At 38.9% G+C, this 18,811-nt stretch overlaps 3 protein-coding genes across 3 annotated transcripts; 1 reads left to right on the forward strand and 2 right to left on the reverse strand.

Annotated features, from left to right (window-relative positions):
• Window positions 1-479: 479 nt before the first annotated feature.
• On the reverse strand, window positions 480-5,337 carry LOC134869066 (mediator of RNA polymerase II transcription subunit 26-like). The gene is given in 4 exon segments (XM_063890470.1): window positions 480-2,481; window positions 2,484-3,419; window positions 3,522-3,599; window positions 5,028-5,337. Coding segments are annotated over 4 exon segments (1,707 nt in total). The 5' UTR covers window positions 5,100-5,337; the 3' UTR covers window positions 480-1,860.
• An 867-nt stretch (window positions 5,338-6,204) lies between these two features.
• Window positions 6,205-7,883, reverse strand: smim7 (small integral membrane protein 7). The gene is made up of 5 exons (XM_063890464.1): window positions 7,767-7,883; window positions 7,519-7,560; window positions 7,351-7,406; window positions 7,175-7,265; window positions 6,205-6,913 (listed from the first exon to the last, which is right to left on the reverse strand). The coding sequence occupies exons 1-5, from the start codon at window positions 7,790-7,792 to the stop codon at window positions 6,898-6,900; spliced, it is 231 nt and encodes a 76-aa protein (XP_063746534.1). The 5' UTR covers window positions 7,793-7,883; the 3' UTR covers window positions 6,205-6,897.
• Window positions 7,884-8,866: 983 nt separating this feature from the next.
• On the forward strand, window positions 8,867-17,621 carry tmem38a (transmembrane protein 38A). The gene is made up of 6 exons (XM_063890586.1): window positions 8,867-9,275; window positions 13,485-13,641; window positions 14,425-14,609; window positions 15,730-15,817; window positions 16,332-16,449; window positions 16,901-17,621. Exons 1-6 carry the CDS (start codon window positions 9,152-9,154, stop codon window positions 17,102-17,104), a joined length of 876 nt encoding a protein of 291 aa, XP_063746656.1. The 5' UTR covers window positions 8,867-9,151; the 3' UTR covers window positions 17,105-17,621.
• The last annotated feature ends 1,190 nt before the right edge of the window (window positions 17,622-18,811 follow it).

Genomic DNA, 18,811 nt, shown 5'->3' on the forward strand with positions numbered 1-18,811 from the left:
TTTGCTCGTAACTATATGTGCATATCTATTATTCTTGGTTTTCCCATAAGCACATCAAATTGCTTTTGTTAATGAATAAACATCAAACTATACAGAGGCAGGTTTAATACATTTATACATCAATTTCAAATGTGTTTTGTCAGTATAAGTGATTTCATTTCATCCAACAGGGGAATGTTTGGTATTTTGGGCTTCAACAATAAAATTGATATTAGAATTTATAAAATAGAATCAATTAAATCAGCTTCAAAATTGTTTATAGATCGGTAATTGCATCAAGGACTGTGCATAAGGATTTGTTGCAATTTTTCACAAGCATGGGTATGTTTCCAAAAAGTTGTGAGTATCTTAATGATTCATCAAAAGTATATACGAGTTAGCATTTAGAGACTCTGCACGGTGGATCTATTTTTCAGTTAGATTAATGCAGGTTATTGCAAAGAGCTACTTTTTAATTCCTGAAAAGGAGACACTCACAATTAATTCAGTTTTTTTATTAACACATAACATGTCCGCTTAAAGGACTAAGTAGCAAATATGTTCTCGCATTTTTACTGAACACAAAAGGCTAATTTCTGTACATTCACTAAGGCTTTGTCTTTAGGGAAAACACAGGTTTCCATAAGGCAAACAGTATCTACAGGAATGATATTAAGTACTTTATCCAGCATTTCAATTTATATCTCAGTTTTTCCTGACAGAAGACAAAGATGCAAAACTAGGAGAATATTCTGCTCTGCCATTTCAATACATATTTCACAGCCTTAATACACAGTAAAGGGAAAAGGCAAGTATTAAATAACATCTTTTCACATTATCAGAATGTGTCATTTTTCAGTTTTCCTGTGTAAAGTTGGTGTTCAAGCAGTAAATGTTGAAACCGCATCAATGAACAAATTGTGAATAAAGAAATCTAACAATGACAATGATAGAAGTCTGAACATGTATATAAATCAAATCAAATTAATATAGAAATGTAAATAAATATTATACTTGACAACCACAGACTTCTTTATCAGAGTGCATTGTTCAACCCTAATACAGGCCTTTTTTTCAGCCCAAACTGCACAGTAATATCTGGAATATTATGTCACGTTATTTAACAGCATTCAAACTGAACAATACCAGAAAAATATTAAAATGTTTTAAAGCAGATTGTTTTTCTTCATGCTAAAAGTCACTGCATGAGAAAGTTGTGCAATGTGGAAACAGCAGTTCTAAAGAGGTGCAATCATGAGTGTTTTGCACAGGATTTTATAGTTTTCTAACACCAATGAGAATGTCAATATCTAGTTGAAGATGGCAATAAATTCAGCTTTTAAAGCTAAACAGCACTTTCAAGTTGCATTAGTAAATGCAAACCAAACCCTCATTTGAACCAATTATGTAGCTTACCAGTCTCTATTGAAAGGTGATAGTCACATCTTTTAAACCAGAAAAACAAAACTTTAAATAAAAAAATACTGCACTGTGAAATAAAGGTAAAATGATACAGGAAATTCAGTCACATTCCACAGGTCATGTGGATTTCTCAAGACAAATTAAAAGCGCAGTTTAATGTGATGTCCTCTCCCATACAAAGAATGGCAGGTATTGGGAACTCAATCTGTACAGTTAATTAATAGTAAGGTAATGCATAGCCTCTTTCCTTTGTGCCGTCCTCACACAATGTTGATAAACTCATAAAAACACTGGTTACCCCGGGTGCCCCACACACATCCAAGTAGGCAGCACAGACTCCTGCTTTCAGTGGCAATACAAAACTGCAGATTGCAGTTATATAAAAGTGCCTTTACCAACGCACTCTGCTCAACGATGAAGGCAGCTTACAACTTCAAAACCAGAAACCCGGGCTCCGTTTTAATCCAGACAGACGTACGGCAGTATGTTCAACCTGCTCTCATCCCCATGTGGATCTAAAGAGATGCACTTCGTCCAGTCATACCAAGTACCCTTTGTGTCATAGCAACCGTTAACCCCGGACCAGTGCTGCTTGTGTAATTTGTTTAGGTCTTCGTTAATGACCTCTCTGCTAACCCCAGGTAAATCTATGGCTGGGAGTTCTGGGGCCAACACGTGCATTTTCTTCACATCTGTAGTGCAGGGTTCTTCTTTTTTCAAAAACTCTTTCATGAAAAATTGTGCACTAGGGGTGTTGGTACCTGACGATGTCAGCACGTTGCTTTGCTGGCTGAGGTAAGACTGGATGATTTCGCTCCTTGACAACGCTTTCCAGTCTGTCTGCTGGAAGGGACTGGGAGGAACTGGTGGATTCTGCTTCGGCTGCTCTGAACCCTGAGGTTCCAAGCTGAGATCCCTTTCTTGGCAACTCTCCTTCTGAAAGGAGGATTTTATCTGTCCTGTGACAGCGTCAAATGTCAGTCTCCTGTCTTTTAACCTGACTGGTTTAGTGCCGTCTTCTACAGTCTGTCCATCTGAATTTATCACATGGTCTTTAGGCCTGTATTTCTGTTTTTTTCTTTTTCTGACTTCCTAACAGCACCATAAGCTTCCAAACTAACCACATCACCACAAGAGGACTCATAGGACTTGTGAAGAGACATGCTGGAAGGCCTGCTTTGAGAATGCAATTCTGAACCATCTGTGTGCAAACCCTGAACACAACCATTGAAAGAGTGAGAGGATGGCCCCAGCCCAGAGGTGTCCCCAGACCCGGGCCTCACAGTGGGGTTTGGAAGACCTTGTGCTTGTGATGCAGTTTGGTTTACATCAGCTTCCTGATTTTGAGTTTGAGGAGTGTGCAAGGAACAGCCTGGGCTTCTGGATCGATGCTGACCCCCAGAGACAGCTTGATCCTGTCTGGCCTGCTGCTGCAGAACTGATGCTTTTAGCAAAGAAGAAGTGCTAGGAGGCTTGCTGTATCCCATGGCACTTGGATGAGGTTTGACAGCATTGACTGGGATTTTAATTAGTCTGTCATTGTCCAAAGGCTCAGAAATCTCCTTGTCTAAAGGCTGATGTGCACGAGTTTCTTTAAAAATGTCAGAGCTACCAACAATTCCATTGGCTGGCAGCTGTTTGGAGTTTTGCATTTTATCATTTAGAGTCGTTTTGGATCTCTTTGCCGGTAAGAGCAGTTCTTCTTTGTGATCACCCTTACCTTTCCTAGTGCTTGGTTTCTCCACCCTCTGGGAGTAGCAGTTGTTGAAATCATTTCTATTCTTCAACTCTGAACCCATTTTACCTGAAGGTGTGGTGGCAGCTGGAGTGGAGATGCAGGAGTGAGCACTACCATTGGAAGACCATGATGCACCAGTGTGTCCTTTGGACAACATCTCTCCCTTTCCTGGCTCAATTAACTTCTGCCAAGTCCGCAGCAGCTTCTTGGCCCTTCTTGCAAGGTCCTCATTCTTAGTTTTCTTTCGGACATCATTGATGAGCTTTCCAAGGCGAGTTTCCTTTAAGGAGATACAATTGGTGGTTAACAGCAGTTAGAATATGAACAGATTCAGCTGCCATATCTTTTTAAAGGACATACATTAATTCTGAATGTAACCCACCTCCAGTGCCTCTTTGGTGATAGAATATTTCTCCAAATAGGAGATCACCTCCATGACAACCACCATGTTGCATATCTGCTGAAAAGACACACAGGTTTATATATATATATATATATATAACTATTCTCTACAGCATCACAATCACAGTGTCCACGTATAGTTGTTGTTATGAAGTGATTCGGAATCTTAGAGCCCAACCATACATCAATTATCCAGCGAGAGAAAGAGAGGCTGTTAAAAGGTTAAGTCATCATTTGAATAGTCTTTCAAATGTGCACCTGTGTCAAGAGTCTGTCATACTGGTTTCAGGCTCACTATGACAAACTGAGATTGCATGCAAATGTGTCAATTCATCCCCCAGGAGAACAAAATAAATGCAAGTAAGAAATGTGTCTCTGATCCCAGAGAAACTAACTAATTCCTTCTAGTTAGTTCTTAGCCTGGTTAACATTGCAGTGAAGATTATGGGAACATCCATACTCCTTAACCCAACCACCCACCTTTGTCTACTGTAGAGCAAACTAACAGGGTTTTAGCTTTACCCTCATGTGTTGAGCTCTGAATATGTGCAAATCAAATCTTGAAGGAGGTGCAGGGTCCCCTGGTGTAAGCACATGCACTGACAGTTACTGTTAAATATGCACCTTCTGGAGAGGGAATGGAGGGTTTGCTTTTTGTGTGAGTCTTGTCTGTGTAATGTATGTACTTTTGTGTGTGTGTGTGTGTGTGTGTGTGTGTGTGTGTGTGTGTGTGTGTGTGTGTGTGTGTGTGTGTGTGTGTGTGTGTTTTGAGATGCTTCAAATGTCTCTTGTTCTTAACAGACGGAACAGCTTGTGAATACCTGGCTGGTTGAATTTATCTCTGACTGATGTCTGCATGCAGTGCAGTAAGCATTATACTACAAATGTTCCTACTTTAAAAACATCTCAGGTTAGCAGTGAATACAACTTTAGATTTTAGTATTTGAAAGTAGTATTTTACAGTAGTTTTCAAGGTGGCAATAACAGTGGTACAGAACAATAGGACAGCATCATGCAAACATGTAGTTTTATATCATCATATTGTTGGACTTTTACAGCATGTTGTAGCATGGATCTTGCTAGAAAACAGGACAATCTCATCAACTGCATTATAATGACACCGGGGAGATCACAATGCAATCTATGAGAAGCCTTGATAACCGAAACCCTAATTAATCAATGTCTTTGTGACCAAAAAGCACTTACCTTCAGAACTACACTTTCTCCCTCAGCTAAGCAAGTCCCTAGTCTTGAAGCATTTTGAGTGCACACAAAAAGCTAGCCTGGCTACATCAACATTAGCCAGCAGCAGTCAGTTAGCTAGGCATTGGAATGCCTGTAAGTAACTTTAGCTAACCTGTGATGTTAGCAAGCTAATTAGCAAGAACATAATAACTGAAAGCCCCCACTTTGTCAAGTCGGCTTGGCCATGTTATCTGCCTCTACGCACCCAGTTCGTCCTTTGGAAACTACCCATTGTACTCACATTGCTCTGGCCGTCGATGGCCAGCAGCAGCCGGTCTCTCATCAGCTGCGGAGTGGCTGTAGCCGCTGTCATCGCCCGGCTGTGTGAGGGTCAGGTCGGACCCAGACAGCAGAATCCCCCGAAGAGGCGGCGGTGCGAAACCGGCCGACACTCACAGGCCCAACGACAGAGCTGCCCTGGGAGTGAGCACCATGTTTTATGGTGCGTTTATTGTTGTATTCATTCGCCGCCGTCACGTTTTAATAACGACAAGAGCAGAAAATCCTCCCCAGGAATCGGCTACCCCCCTCGGCTGGTAGCCTCCTCCTCCTCTGCCTTCTCATCCGGCTTTTTGTCAAGCGAACGCGCAGAGCATGATGGGAATTTTACGTAACCAATTGTTCACACAGCGAGTTTGTTGTATGAGAGATGAAATAAATAAATAATATAGAGACAAAGAAAAATTCGGCAATATAATGATTCCGAGGTATAGGACTTCAATATCTCAAAAAAGAAATTCGAAGAGGAGTGAGATACAAATAAATTGACTTTTATGACTTCATTCACTTTCATTTAATTGTATTGCTTTATTTTAGATATTATATTTCGTTTTATTCCTGAGAAACTGCTAAATAAAAAAATAAATACATGTGGATGTTAATGCTCGCTTCAACCTGCTTTGATTGTTTTGTAAATTGGGGGTTAAATAAAAGAGGGTAAAAAAGGTGACTCTCAGTCTACATAAAGAACAATAAGTAACCCCTATTCAATTTACTTCCATCCATACATTACTTTTCACCTGCCAGTGGGTTAAAATCTGCAACCTTTTTTGCTCTGAAGGGACACATCTTTTTGCTTTGATTGCCAGTGGCATTTTAAATTGGCAGATTCTAACATAAAACCAACACAAGACAGCAAAGTATGTTAATTTATTGTATATAAACTGCACTATACAGTGTAATAATTGTACAGTACATGCAGTACACAATTATTATCAAGGTTAGCTGTATGAAGTATGATGTATTATAAGGGTGTCGCATGCAACTATCTCATACTGAACCTTATAAAAAATGTTTTAATGGTTATTAATCTTGCCAGGGCCAACACCCATTTCACTTAATGAGGTCAGAATTAAATCATGTGTCCCTTGTCCCAATACAGTCAGAACCATTTGTTCAAGTCAATAAACAGGCATTGCTTAAGAAAACCGTGGATTTTTATTGTTAGGAATAAGGATACATTTACATTGTAGGGCATAAACATTTAGTCATAGCACAGGTGCCCGAGAATATAGGAACATTTAATGTTTTTTTAATATATATTTTTATTTTAAACTGCATTATGAGATCTGCATGGATTCAGACACATTTCTGAATTCAAGTAAACAGCATAAAAGCTGATGAATCAATTTGGGCATATTTGTACAGAGGAGATGTAGGGTTCTTAAAGTGACAGAGATCATTTTGACTGGTGTTAAATCTAGTTCCTGGCAGCTTTTTAGTCTTATTTAGCAAGTTGTTTTTTTATCCTGTAAGTGAAAGCTGTTCTACTGTTTCAAAACGAACATGCTGGAGAAAAACTTCACCTGTTCATTACTGGATCCCATGGGCACAAGACAACACATTTCAAGCAATGGCAGGTGTGCTGGTGCGAATACAGTTTAAACAAAAAAGGAACAAATCTAACAACTTCTTTAAGACAAAATAAATACAGTGATTTATAAATTCCTGTACAGCCAGAAGCAGATTTATGATTTGGGGTTGTAAATAAAAAAATAACCATAAATACAATTGAAAGGGCCATAAGAACAGTAAACTCCAGTTTAGATGAAGTTAAAGCATCCACCCTAGAAAATCAGCATCCTGATACAAGTCCAGTACACAAACGTTGATCACGACCCAAACAACCTGTGAAGATTAAAGACATTCAGACATTTAGTATAGAGCAACAACTTCAGAGAAACATAGTTTAGCTACACGAACAATATACATTTGTGTGATGAATACATGTTTTCTTGTGATGTTTTGACAGTAAGAACTATCCTTTAAAGTAACATTTTGGAACAGAACCTGCCTCTCATAATATTGCAGCCTGGTTGAAATCATCTACTTCAAACATCACACATCTACTTCTAAATGAGCAGAATCAACTCAAGGTGGAATACTCACACAATCATGCAGAACATCATGAAGATGTTCCATAGAGCAATGAAGATACGAAAGTATCGAAGGCTGAGCAGAAACTCTCTGATGTTGTCACCTGAAAAACAGACTCTTTAAGAACGGCATACACCTGTGTTTTTCCGTGACTTGTCCTCCATCTTTTACTCTGACACATTACACACCTGTTGTTGGTGATCTGGACTCATCTCCGAATCCTTGTTGGGACTCCTTTCTTTTGCTGCAAAACATCCACAGTTAACCTTCAACTAATTGTTTGTTTCTATTAATTTGAACCTCACATGCGAGCATTGTAGCTGATTACACAGTATGACAGTAACTTTGAAACTCACAGCTTGAAGTTTAGCACAGCCCCTGCATTGACCAGTAAGGTCCTGGAGGACATAGAGAGAAAACTGTTTGTTATTTACCTGTTCAGCTAACGCTAGCTGCTGAGCTGGCATTAGCACGGTGCTAGCTTGTTATTAAGTTGGCCTATCGCCATCTTACCAGCAATACAGTGCATAATAACAAACACACACAACAAACAATAACAATTATATAAATGTGTAATTGCGTGTAAAAATGTGAAAGAAATTACCCGAATATCAACAGATCTCCGATCATTTTGCTCACATCACATCAGAGACACCTCACTTCCGTGTTTGCCACGCAACCAGGAATTTGACCAATGCCGTTTCAGAATTGTGCCGTGGTGTTTTGTGCCCTGTTGTTTGACTGACAGGTTATTCCTGCCTGGCAGTAGTACTGTTGTGTCTTCAGATTAATTTTGTCTCGGACATTTCATGTTTGTTTCAAGTTTAACAGTTATCAAGCAGTTCAAAAAATCTGCCGGAAACTTTCAAAGCCAAAACTAGGAAAAATTCCCATTTACATTTAATAATAAAGGCTACCTTGTCCACGTGCGCCACCTGTAGACAATAAACGCAGCTGCAGGTTCAGAACTGCAGAGGGTTGCTGTTTTTTAAAAACATTAATTTACTTTTAAATGCTGTTACAAACGACTAAATATTAGAATACTACAATACATTTTTAATAAAGTCAGACAATATCCCTCATTAATTTGCATGATTGAAATTCGCATTTTGTCTTGCGATATATCACAGAAGCATTTTGAATTAGGTGAATCAAATAAGTAATGCAAAAGGAGAAGAATAAAACAGACGGACAAATAGATGTTTATTCATAAATGTAATGTTTTACTAAGTTACTTAAAGGTTGACATTTTGAAGATAGGCCCACTATGTTTTTAATTTTGAGCAATGTACGCCCCCTGGTGGTAGCAGAGCTCACTGCTGTCATTGTTATTCTCCTCAAGGATTAAAATCAAAATTAGCAAAAATAGAACCAATATTTAATTAATCAATGTTAATCAAATACATAACATTGCCTTGTTGTTTATGTATGTTAGAATATTAATTTATGTTTAATAAAAAAATGTCTGCATCATCTGAGAATGTAAACAGCAGGTGATATCGCCACATGGTGGTCTGCAGGCCCGGTGCAGTATCCGGATTACCCGATGTTTTTTTATAAGTGGTTGTGAATGACTCTTTGTCTGTGTAAAACCATGGACACTTGTCTCATTCTATGTTGTGTTTCCAGGCAACAATCAACTCAAATTGCGTATTGTATCCCAGGTAAATACTGAGTTTGTCGATCGATGATGCACACGATCGGGGAAGCCTGTTCTTTTTCCAATGTCCAGCAGCTGACATGTAAATCCACTGTGGTGTAAAAAACGGAGCAGCTGGCATGGAGCACGTCTGATGCTGCTGCTGCTGAGGTTGTGCAGATGAAAGGTATTAATAGGAGGGCTTGAGTGTCACAGGCTTTCACTGTCAAGACCGGGGGGCTTCGTGGAGAGTCGGTGGACCGGGTTTTTTGAGGGGCTTCAAGAACCAGACTGCGCAGTTGGAATAAAAAACAAACAAACATACACTCTCTGATTACCATAGAAGCAACATGGAGGTTCTGGCAGCTCTTAATTTGGGCGATGTTGCCCAAGTTTTCTCAAAAATGGGAATGTTTCCCGTGTTTGATGTCGCTTATTACATCGTGTCCATCCTCTACCTCAAGTATGAGCCAGGTAAGTGTGTTTTTCACTTTTGTCTTTTCTTTTTTTTACAGATTAATTCACTATTTGATAAATATGATCTCTATCATCTATAATGCTTGATAGGTAGGTTATGAATATTTTAGATACTCCATCCTCACCAGACCCCAACAAAAACATTCATTTATTTACAACCACACAAAGTAAAAAATAAAGCTAAAATAGCATATTTAATATTATGGGAATTTAATCTGTTATCCCTTTTAAATTGTATGTGTGATTAAAATAAAGAAAAACTGTCATATTTGTGTAAGACACTAATGATAGATGTAATATTGAGTTGATTTTCTTTGTATTGCTCCAAAATACCTATACGGACTTTCTGCTTCCCTATATCTGTAATAGTAACCAGTCCTTATAAAGCATGACCTGTTACATAAACTCCACCAGCAGGAGCACTTACTGCTCTGCCTGCTTGGTGTGAGGATATGTCTGTTGCAGCATCAGCCTGACCTAATTTTTACTGAGGAAAAGTAGAATAAAACTCTCTGCTTTGGGTAAAGACCGATATTTTCCAAGATTTAACTCCTTTGAGCAACAGAGCCTGCAGAGCATGAAACCTGAGAGAACGGCCTTTGCATACCAAAGACTTAGGCAATAAATAGAAGATCCTGAAATAGACAGAGTCAGTGGGCCTCTGAAGCCCCTCTGCTGTACGCCTTTAGGCTGCAGTTGGGTGTGAATGTTAAACATGGAATAAGCTGTTTAACTAGCAGCCCAGCATGACCTTATTGTTACTTGGTTTGTGTAGCTTTTAAAATAACGAATGTTTCTCACCCTGTCAAAAAATCACTGTGACATGGAAGTTCTGTCATTGTTGGGTCATTTGATCTCTGCTGACCCTCGAGTGAAGATGGTTGGAACACCAAATACATCTCAAACTCAGAACCTCATCTAAAAGAGTGTATCTTCAAATAAGACCAAGATGTCCATCAAATCCTCCAGAAACATCTTGAACAACATACTTCATGTGGGCTTTGTAACCAAATGATTACAATACTGCTCACATTTTCCTCAAAAATGTAGCTTGAGTTGCTTCCATGGAAGAAAATCACTAAATGATCTCTCTGGAGAAAGTTATTGGATATCTGTTTGTACTTCTTTAAACAGTATGATTCTAGCCTATTCTCAATATATGATATTTACATCTTTTGTCATTGGTTTGGTTTTTGGGGTCAGTTGTTACTACAGTATAAGGGTGAAATAAATGGAGTAAAAATGTCATTAAAAGTTTGAAATGAACTATTCCATTAATGTCATTAAGAGATGTCACTTGAGTCAGCATCGGTTGGGTGTTCAGACTTTAAGTTTTAAATACAAAAAAAGGAAGTCTTGTGCTTTGAAGTTAGAAAGAAGTGATATCATTAGATTTCTGTGGTCTCTCATCTCCCCCTAAAGCTAGTCCCTCGAGGCTAAATTAGCCATTTAAAGCGTAACACACCTGAAGAGAGCATACAGTGGTCGATTGCAGTGGTCAATGTAGGCACTAGGTTTTGATACAGAAGAAGAATGGAATAAAAAGGACGATAACTCTGGTTAGGCCGCAAAACATTTTTGTTGTTGTTTTTAAACTGTTCATGAGTCTAACAATGTTTTAGAAGTGCAATGCTTGATGAGATGAGTCATCTTTAACAGTCACAACAGCTGTCACTTGCTTATTTGAAAGAACAAATGCATAAAGTTATGCATAAACAAAGTTATTACTTTCCTCAAGTTTAATAGTGTCAAAAAGCAGATTCTGTAGCACATATCTCTCATAAAAGTACAGGTAAAGGAGAATGGCTTACTTTATCAATGAAATATATGTTGAATTTTGTAGTAAATAAAATGCAGGGTCAAGCATTCTGAGAGAAATAATGGATTTAATCATCATTTGTATGTGTTTAAGAGTTCAAATCCATCCATCAGAGCTCAGGGCAGCTGTAACACATGGCCAACAAATTACTTCATGGCTGTAGCTTTACTTCACATCTCATTTTACAGTCAAATGTGTCCTGTTGCCAACATTTGCCAGATCATTTTTTGTTCACCCTTTCCGTACATGTTGTTGAGTGGAGAGACTTAGTTCACAGTACATGTTAGAAGAAAAAGAGCTCATGAATGAGTTGGGGGGGGGTCAATATGGGGGGGGGGGGGTCATAGGTTAAGACAGGCATGACAGTTGCATGGCAGGAAAAGCAGTTGAGCAGAATATATTTATAGTGCAGCATTTCTCAGGATCAAATTGCTTTCAAACTGAGCCAGTCTCACCGCGACACCCTCACCCACCTGTTGTGGGAGATTTGTGCAGGAAAGCAGCCACACAAATTCACATCTCATCTTCCATTTATCATTTACTGGGCTCTCTAACAGCGTTTACACCGAGAACTTTCTACCCACATGGGATCATGTACTGTACACAGTTGGAATCACATCTTACGTATCTTAGGTGAACATGATCAGGTTTAGACTCCTTACATCATTAAAAGAGTTACCTTATTATGTTTCATCTGCTACACTTACACACAGTAAAACTGCTCTAAAGTAGATCTTTGGGGTATTTGTACATCACATTCATATTTACACTTCATGCCATGTACGTTATATTCCCATTCCACATTTAATTTAGTTATTTATATTCATTTGTAGATCTAGTTGACACTTGTTTTTGCTCATTACTTTTCAGATGAAGGTCCATTATCTTAATAGATTGGTTTACATTAACATCTTTGCTATAGTTAGCAACAGCTTAGCATACCTTGCACACTGATTTAGAGATAGGGTCAAACTGTTGACTGCAGCTATTATTGAAGTGTTTTTTATTTGTAATGGATACCTGCCAGCCAATTAGGCAGAGGCAACATGTCCAAATCAGTCCAATTTTGATTATATAGCCCATTATCACAAATTTAACTCAAGGGGCAATACAATCTGTCTTTAGACTAGAGACTTGATTAAAAAAAGACCAACTAAGAAAGAGCAACTGAGGAGGGATATCTCAACCAGGTAGACAAATATTCAGTAGATGTTGTGTGTAAAGAGTATGACAAAGACTAAAGCAAGGCACAAAGCATGGATGCTGTTGTGCATTGGACAACAAACAAACACATTTTTCAAGAGGCAGTGGTTTACAGGGTTGTATTATAATTGGCTTTAGAGATCTTGCAAGACTGAGACCCCCAACCTGCTGGACAGATCATAGTAACAGGCACTAGGTATAATAAACAATATATAGAAGTAATTAACTTGCATTAATTAAGTTCGAACAGTCTGATGTCCCAATATGAAAATGTTAAGGATTAAGGGTTAGTTTGGCTACAGTGTAAAAAAAAATAGGAGTATGTTTACAGTTACTGATTAATAAAGGCAAAAGGACCTTTATGTAGTGCACAGCACAGGCTTTACATTTGATTCACACCCATGCTGTGAGAAGTAGAAAATTCTGTCATACCTCTTTGTCTTGGTTTTAAACTTCAGTTATTAAATGTCATGTTATGGTACAGTGTGGTACAAATGTTTGCCATTTAATACGTCAGTGCAACATTGGTATGTCAGTCATAAAATCAAATATCATACTAAATTGACTTAAAAGCATAAAATCAGTTTAATAAATGATAAGGATATGTCTGTTCTGTTTTTTTAAAGACTCTGTCATCTGTTGAGTTGCTTAACTGACGACTCATAAATGACTGGAGAAGTCCTGAGTCAATATTAGGTTATGATATATAAAGAGTGGATTATCAGGGCGTGCACTGAAGTAGCTGATTGGGCGTGTACCGAGATATAGCGCACACACACACACAAGGTATCCTCTGATAATGACTTTCAAGGGTCTTCGCTAACAGTATTTTAAATGAACATTTACAACCCTGATGATTTCTTTTAAAATAACAAAGATAACTGAAGATTTTTCTTTTGGTCAGAGAAATTTAGTGACAAAGGCTAAGACCCAAAGTCAGATATTATTAAATGATTATACACCAACCATGTTTGAAACTTTTTACCTACTATTTTATCTGTTTATTTCTTCATATTCCATTTGGGGATTTGTCCCTTTAACTAGTAATATTTATTAAAATAAATATTAAACTTCAGAAACATGAAAACCTTATTGCATTAATCCCCTCCACCTCACTAATACGCACACTGAAAGTCCCTCTCAACCACAAACTGTGATATTTAAATGTCCACACTGTGTTTCAGGCTCGGTGGAGGTTTCTCGCAGGAGTCCCGTGGCCTCCTGGCTCTGTGCCATGCTCTACTGCTTTGGAAGTTACATCCTGGCAGACATCATGCTTGGAAGCAGCCCCATCGACTATTTCCAACACAACAGCCACATCCTGCTGGCCTCAGCTGTCTGGTGAGATAATCCTCAGAACAACGTGACCTTTGACAGGGGAAGAGCTTTTGGCTTTTTCCTCTTAAGACTGTATTCCCTTCACTTTTTGGAAGTTATTACCATAGAGAGCCCAAATTCTGATTTATTTTCCTGCTTATTACAGGGAAAGTAATTTAGTGACGTCTTTAGAGGAAAAATTCTGCCAAATAATCATTCCCCTAAGCAGTAACAGCATTGGCTCAGTCAGTAGGGGCTTGGACTGGGAATCGTAGGGTCACCGGTTCAAATCCCTGAACAGACTTGAAATATGGTTCACCTCCTAGGCCCTGCTGTGGTGCCCTTGAGCAATGCACTGGACACCTCCAATCCCCCCTCCCCATTGCTCCCCGGGCGTTGCACAATAGCTGCCTACTGCGAGGCTCACTGGCTACTAGGATGGGTTAAATGCAGAGGACAAATTTCACTGTGTGTGCTCTGCTGTATGCATGTATGTGACAAATAAAGAGGGATTCTTCTCTTCTATTCTATCCAACACATTCTTGATGCTTTATATAAGACAGTGATATGCATTACATGAACATTAACACAACAAAAACACAGCGAAAAGGAAAATATAATACAAAAAAAAAAAAGGAATTCAAAAAAGTGGATTCTCTCAAACCTGGAAAACTAAATTCATCTTTATTCCCAGAAACTATTATTGCTAATTTTGAAAGTTGTTTTTCTACATCATTGATTTGGATACATTTACAGACCCTTTCTCTCCCCTCACTGTAATATCTTGTTCTCCACCATGTTTCTCAGGTACCTCATCTTTTACTGCCCACTGAACCTCTTCTATAAATGCGTGGCGTTCCTGCCCATCAAACTGGTTTTGGTCGCCCTGAAGGAAGTCGTCCGCACTCGTAAGATCGCAGCAGGCGTTCACCACGCCCATCACGCCTATCACCACGGCTTGTTCATAATGGTCATCGTTGGATACGTCAAAGGTTAGTTTCATCTGGGATTTCAATGTATGGGTGTTACAAACTTGGTATTACTAATTATAGTATTCAATAAGACAATATTTAAGGCACAAAATATGGTCATGTTTGAAATGGGTTAGCAACAAAATGTGTTGTTTTCTCCATAGTTGAATGAGAGATCGCAAATTCATATATGATGATTACAACAAACCATAGTTCTGAAGTAGTGTGTTGGTCTCTTTGCTGTGTGCATATTTCCCAATTTTTTAAGGAACAGTATTGACTTAGTTAATGTTCACAAATGTGGCTTATGTTTGTTTGGACATTACCACTTTACCTTAAAGAAAAAAGGACTGTAACCAACAATTATTCCTTACATTGATTAATCTTTGGGTTATTTCCTTAATAAGTATAACAATAAAATACAATCTGTTAAACTACTTAGTCAGCCTTCAGTCTCTCCCGCTCACTCTGACAGCAGCTCTCTGTGTTGACAGCTGCGCTCAATGGGCTTCCACATTTAAACATGAGTGAACATCACACGTGTGCATGCCAGTGGACACATGTGCTGTTCATTCATGATCTGTGCGTTTACAAGCCCTCAAGTAACCTGACAACTTAAAGAAACCAGCTTAGGAGAATTTGATGATTGCGTTGTAGCAGCTCAATAAAAAGATAATTATGATGTAAGGTATACGTTGAATTCACTATAACTTGATCTGATGTCACTTAAAACTGGAGTTAAATTCCTGTGCATGTTAGATGTTGATTCTGAATTGCTGAAATAAAGTGCTAAAAATATCTAAAATAGGTTCAATGAACAATCTTTAACAAGCCCAGTATTAAACCTAAAAACTGTGTTTATAGAATACTATAAAGTGTATAAGTTCAGATGTCTTTTTTCAGGCTTTAGCCACATTTCTCACAAATTCCTTTACTGTGTAACCGTCCAATAGTCGGGAGATGTCTGCAGAAATATATATAAAGGGTTGTGCTGGTTTGGACCCTGCTACAATAGTGAGGCCCCGCAGGCGTCCAAGTTGAAAATGGGGGCAGAAAGCTGACTGGAGAGAAACGCAGTCACACGAGACAGTAACAGAGGTTTTTGTCCTCATTTTTTCAATGTCTATTTTTATCTTTGCAGGTTCTGGAGTGGCTCTCATTTCCAATTTTGAGCAGCTGCTGCGTGGTGTGTGGAGGCCCGACACCAACGAGATCCTCAACATGTCATTGTAAGTCTGAATCTCCTTCTGAAGGAGTTAAAACACTCATCTCTGTCTACTCAAGCATACAGGGCTATCAAAAAATTTAATGTAAGGGGGAAAATTACAACTTAAAAGTTGTTTGACTGAATTGGACATTTAATATTGCCAGACTTGTTAAAAAATAGCAGGCTGTTGATGCCGCTGTTTAAGTTGTATGTGTTAAAACTTAAATGTTATTTGGTGCCCCCTAGTGGTTGTAAAAACAACTACACTTTAACAGACTGCAATGCACCCAACATGCACAATGTCAGATGAAAATCTCTTACCCTTTAATAAAACCACATCAACATACAGAGTAACATTTCAGCCTCAAGCATACATTACCTTTTAATTTACGAGAATACTAAACAAAAGTTTGAAATTAAAATGCTATTATCTTCCTCTCTATATCTGATATCTAATAATATCCTTGTATAATTGTTATGTGGTCCCTGCTGCATTATGCATGTTTTACTGACAGTTTTGTCTTATGTCTCTGCAGCCCAACCAAAGCCAGTCTGTACGGAGCGATCCTCTTCACCCTGCAGGAGGCTCACTGGCTGCCAGTGGCCAAGAGCACCCTCATCCTACTCTTCACCCTCTTTATGGCCACAAGCAAGGTAAGATCAGCCAAGTGTAGTTGACAATGTTGCTTTTAGGATTAGGCCTGAACCTTTTCTGTGTTGCATAACAGAGGATAACCCTCTCACTTGTTTGTTACGTGCAACGCATAGTTAGTAGCTGAGTTTAGGAAAAAAATTAATGGTTTTACATAGTCAGAAAGATTTGTGTTAAATTTACACATCTGTCATATGAGTAGGCAATTGAACGTTGGCCTCTGGAACAGGAGGTACAAATGTCAACAATTACCCTCTCCAAACCCCAGATTGGGCTCTCAGCTCAAAACAATTAGGTTTAAGCTGAAGGATAAGCCAAAAGAAAAACCCAGGAGACTTTATACAACAGTTTTCACAGGCTGAGTGGTACTCATAAACTGATCTTAATCTGTAAAATCGATAGAGTTATCGCAAATTCAGGCACATCTCTGGTAACCAACACCTTCTCCTTCAGGTGGTGATGACCGCCCGTCATTCTCACGGCTCCCCCTTCGCCCTCATTGAGTCCTGGGTTTGCCATCTGCTGTTCGGCTCCCCTCTCGGTGGATCTGAGGAAGACCACCACCACGCTCCTGCCGCTGCCCCATCTTCACCTCTCAAAACCAAGGAGGAGCTGAGCGAAGGTGCCCGCAAGAGGAAGGCCAAGAAAGCAGAGTAGGACGCCGAGCTGAAAACTGCATCATGGCCTCCACATGATGGGACCTCCCATTCCTTTCTAGGGAAAGCGGCAGTTTGACGTTCAACCCAATGAGACCCTTTCTATTAGAGCAAAATGGTGCTTTTTTTGGTGCATTAACACAGAACGAGGACTCTGTAAATACAACGGCAACTGTTTCAAACTAAACCCAACCCGGACATTTTAAACCTATTTATGAATGTGTTTGTAAACATCTGCATCTGTGCTCAACACTGTGTGGTGACCTGTGTTCAGCAGCTGTGTGTTTGTTTAGGATGGCCTGTGATCCACATTAGTAGCTGTGTGACCAGGTGTCAGGGAAGCCCAACAAACCTTATTACCGTTCAGAAAGAAATAGAAACATCTGAAAATATCAAGAAGAACCTGGCTCTCAATAAGAAATAAAAATGCGAAAAAAAGCATTTAGTGCAAGGACATTGCTGCTTTATACATTAAGATAAGGACAACTTAAACTCTTTGAATAAAATCTTGAGAAACATGTGTCTATTTGGTTTTTAATTTACTATTCTTATAGACATTCTTTGCCATTGTTGACTTTTCAAAAGTAATAAATGTAACTGAGGTCTGATTGAAAATGTCCAGAGTTAGTGTATTCATATTACATTTGAAATTTGTCATGATGTGGTGACCCCAGGGCAGACCTTTAATAATTCACTTTACTTGTTATTTTGCATTTAACAATATTTAATTGATCAGAGGTGAATAGCGCCTTTTCTTTGCTGTAAGTCGTTCATCTACAAGTGACTTCACCCTCACTATGGAGCTGGTTTTGAGTTCCTTACTATATTGCCTGGAGTTATTGCATTGCTCTTATAGCTGTAAGAATAAGGAGACAAAACTCAGTTTGGGAAGAGTTAATAAGACATGAGCTTGTCTTGGATTCATTGGGCAACCAGGAGTATGCATGTTTTTATATACTCTCTGTTATGTAACTCAAAGGCTATGGAGAGGTGACAGGAAAGGCTTGAGGTCGACAAGAGGTCACGTCCTGAGGAACTTGTAGGCACCCTGCTGTGCTGACAACTTTTGTAGCACATGCAATAAAACATCCCTAATGAAATTTGCAGGAGGTTTTTACACTCCAACTTTGACCCTAACATTCCTCACAGCAGCAGAGAAGAGCAGGGAGGTAAAAGATCAGTTTGCTGCATTTTTAGGTTACCTTTGTTGCACTGTTGGAGCTCACAGAAAACAAAGGCTGACTTTATCCTATTTGCTGACTTTAAGCATGAGATGGCTCTTTATTTATACCAATGCACAAAAAAAACGGTATACTATCAAGAACTGAAACAGCTCAAGAAAATGACCCACTACACTACACTTGCTAAAATCATAGTTCATTTAAAAGAAGACATTAAGAGCATTAAACACAATTTTGCAGCTCACAGCTCACACCTACAGCTCATAATTTTACAGATCACAGTCGAATAGCTACACTTAGCATCAATGAACAACCAGGGAAACAACCATTTTTGTTCCACATCTTCTTCATTGTCAAGATCTGGCCCCTACATTACCCACAATTAACCACAATCACCAAGAGTTCAGTTGGACCTTTAGGTATGTTATGCTAGTAGCAGCTAATGTAGCCTCTATCTGCTATCGTCAAGTTGAATTGAAGAGCGGGCTGCAGAGGGCTGGTAAGTTCACTTACTCTACATCCACAAT

This window comes from Eleginops maclovinus, chromosome 9 (genome assembly GCF_036324505.1).
Source record: "Eleginops maclovinus isolate JMC-PN-2008 ecotype Puerto Natales chromosome 9, JC_Emac_rtc_rv5, whole genome shotgun sequence".
NCBI lineage: Eukaryota > Metazoa > Chordata > Actinopteri > Perciformes > Eleginopidae > Eleginops > Eleginops maclovinus.

Bases quoted from the DNA above. Each gene is read 5' to 3' on its own strand.
- smim7 (XM_063890464.1), bottom strand. From the start codon at position 7,792: ATGATCGGAGATCTGTTGATATTCGG. The intron at 7,561-7,766 runs GTAATTTCTTTC...TATGTCCTCCAG, and splicing joins GGAGATCTGTTGATATTCGG to GACCTTACTGGTCAATGCAG. The intron at 7,407-7,518 runs GTGAGTTTCAAA...GATGTTTTGCAG, and splicing joins GCTGTGCTAAACTTCAAGCT to CAAAAGAAAGGAGTCCCAAC.
- tmem38a (XM_063890586.1), top strand. From the start codon at position 9,152: ATGGAGGTTCTGGCAGCTCTTAATTTGGGCGATGTTGCCCAAGTTTTC. The intron at 14,610-15,729 runs GTTAGTTTCATC...TTATCTTTGCAG, and splicing joins CATCGTTGGATACGTCAAAG to GTTCTGGAGTGGCTCTCATT. The intron at 16,450-16,900 runs GTAAGATCAGCC...CTTCTCCTTCAG, and splicing joins TCTTTATGGCCACAAGCAAG to GTGGTGATGACCGCCCGTCA.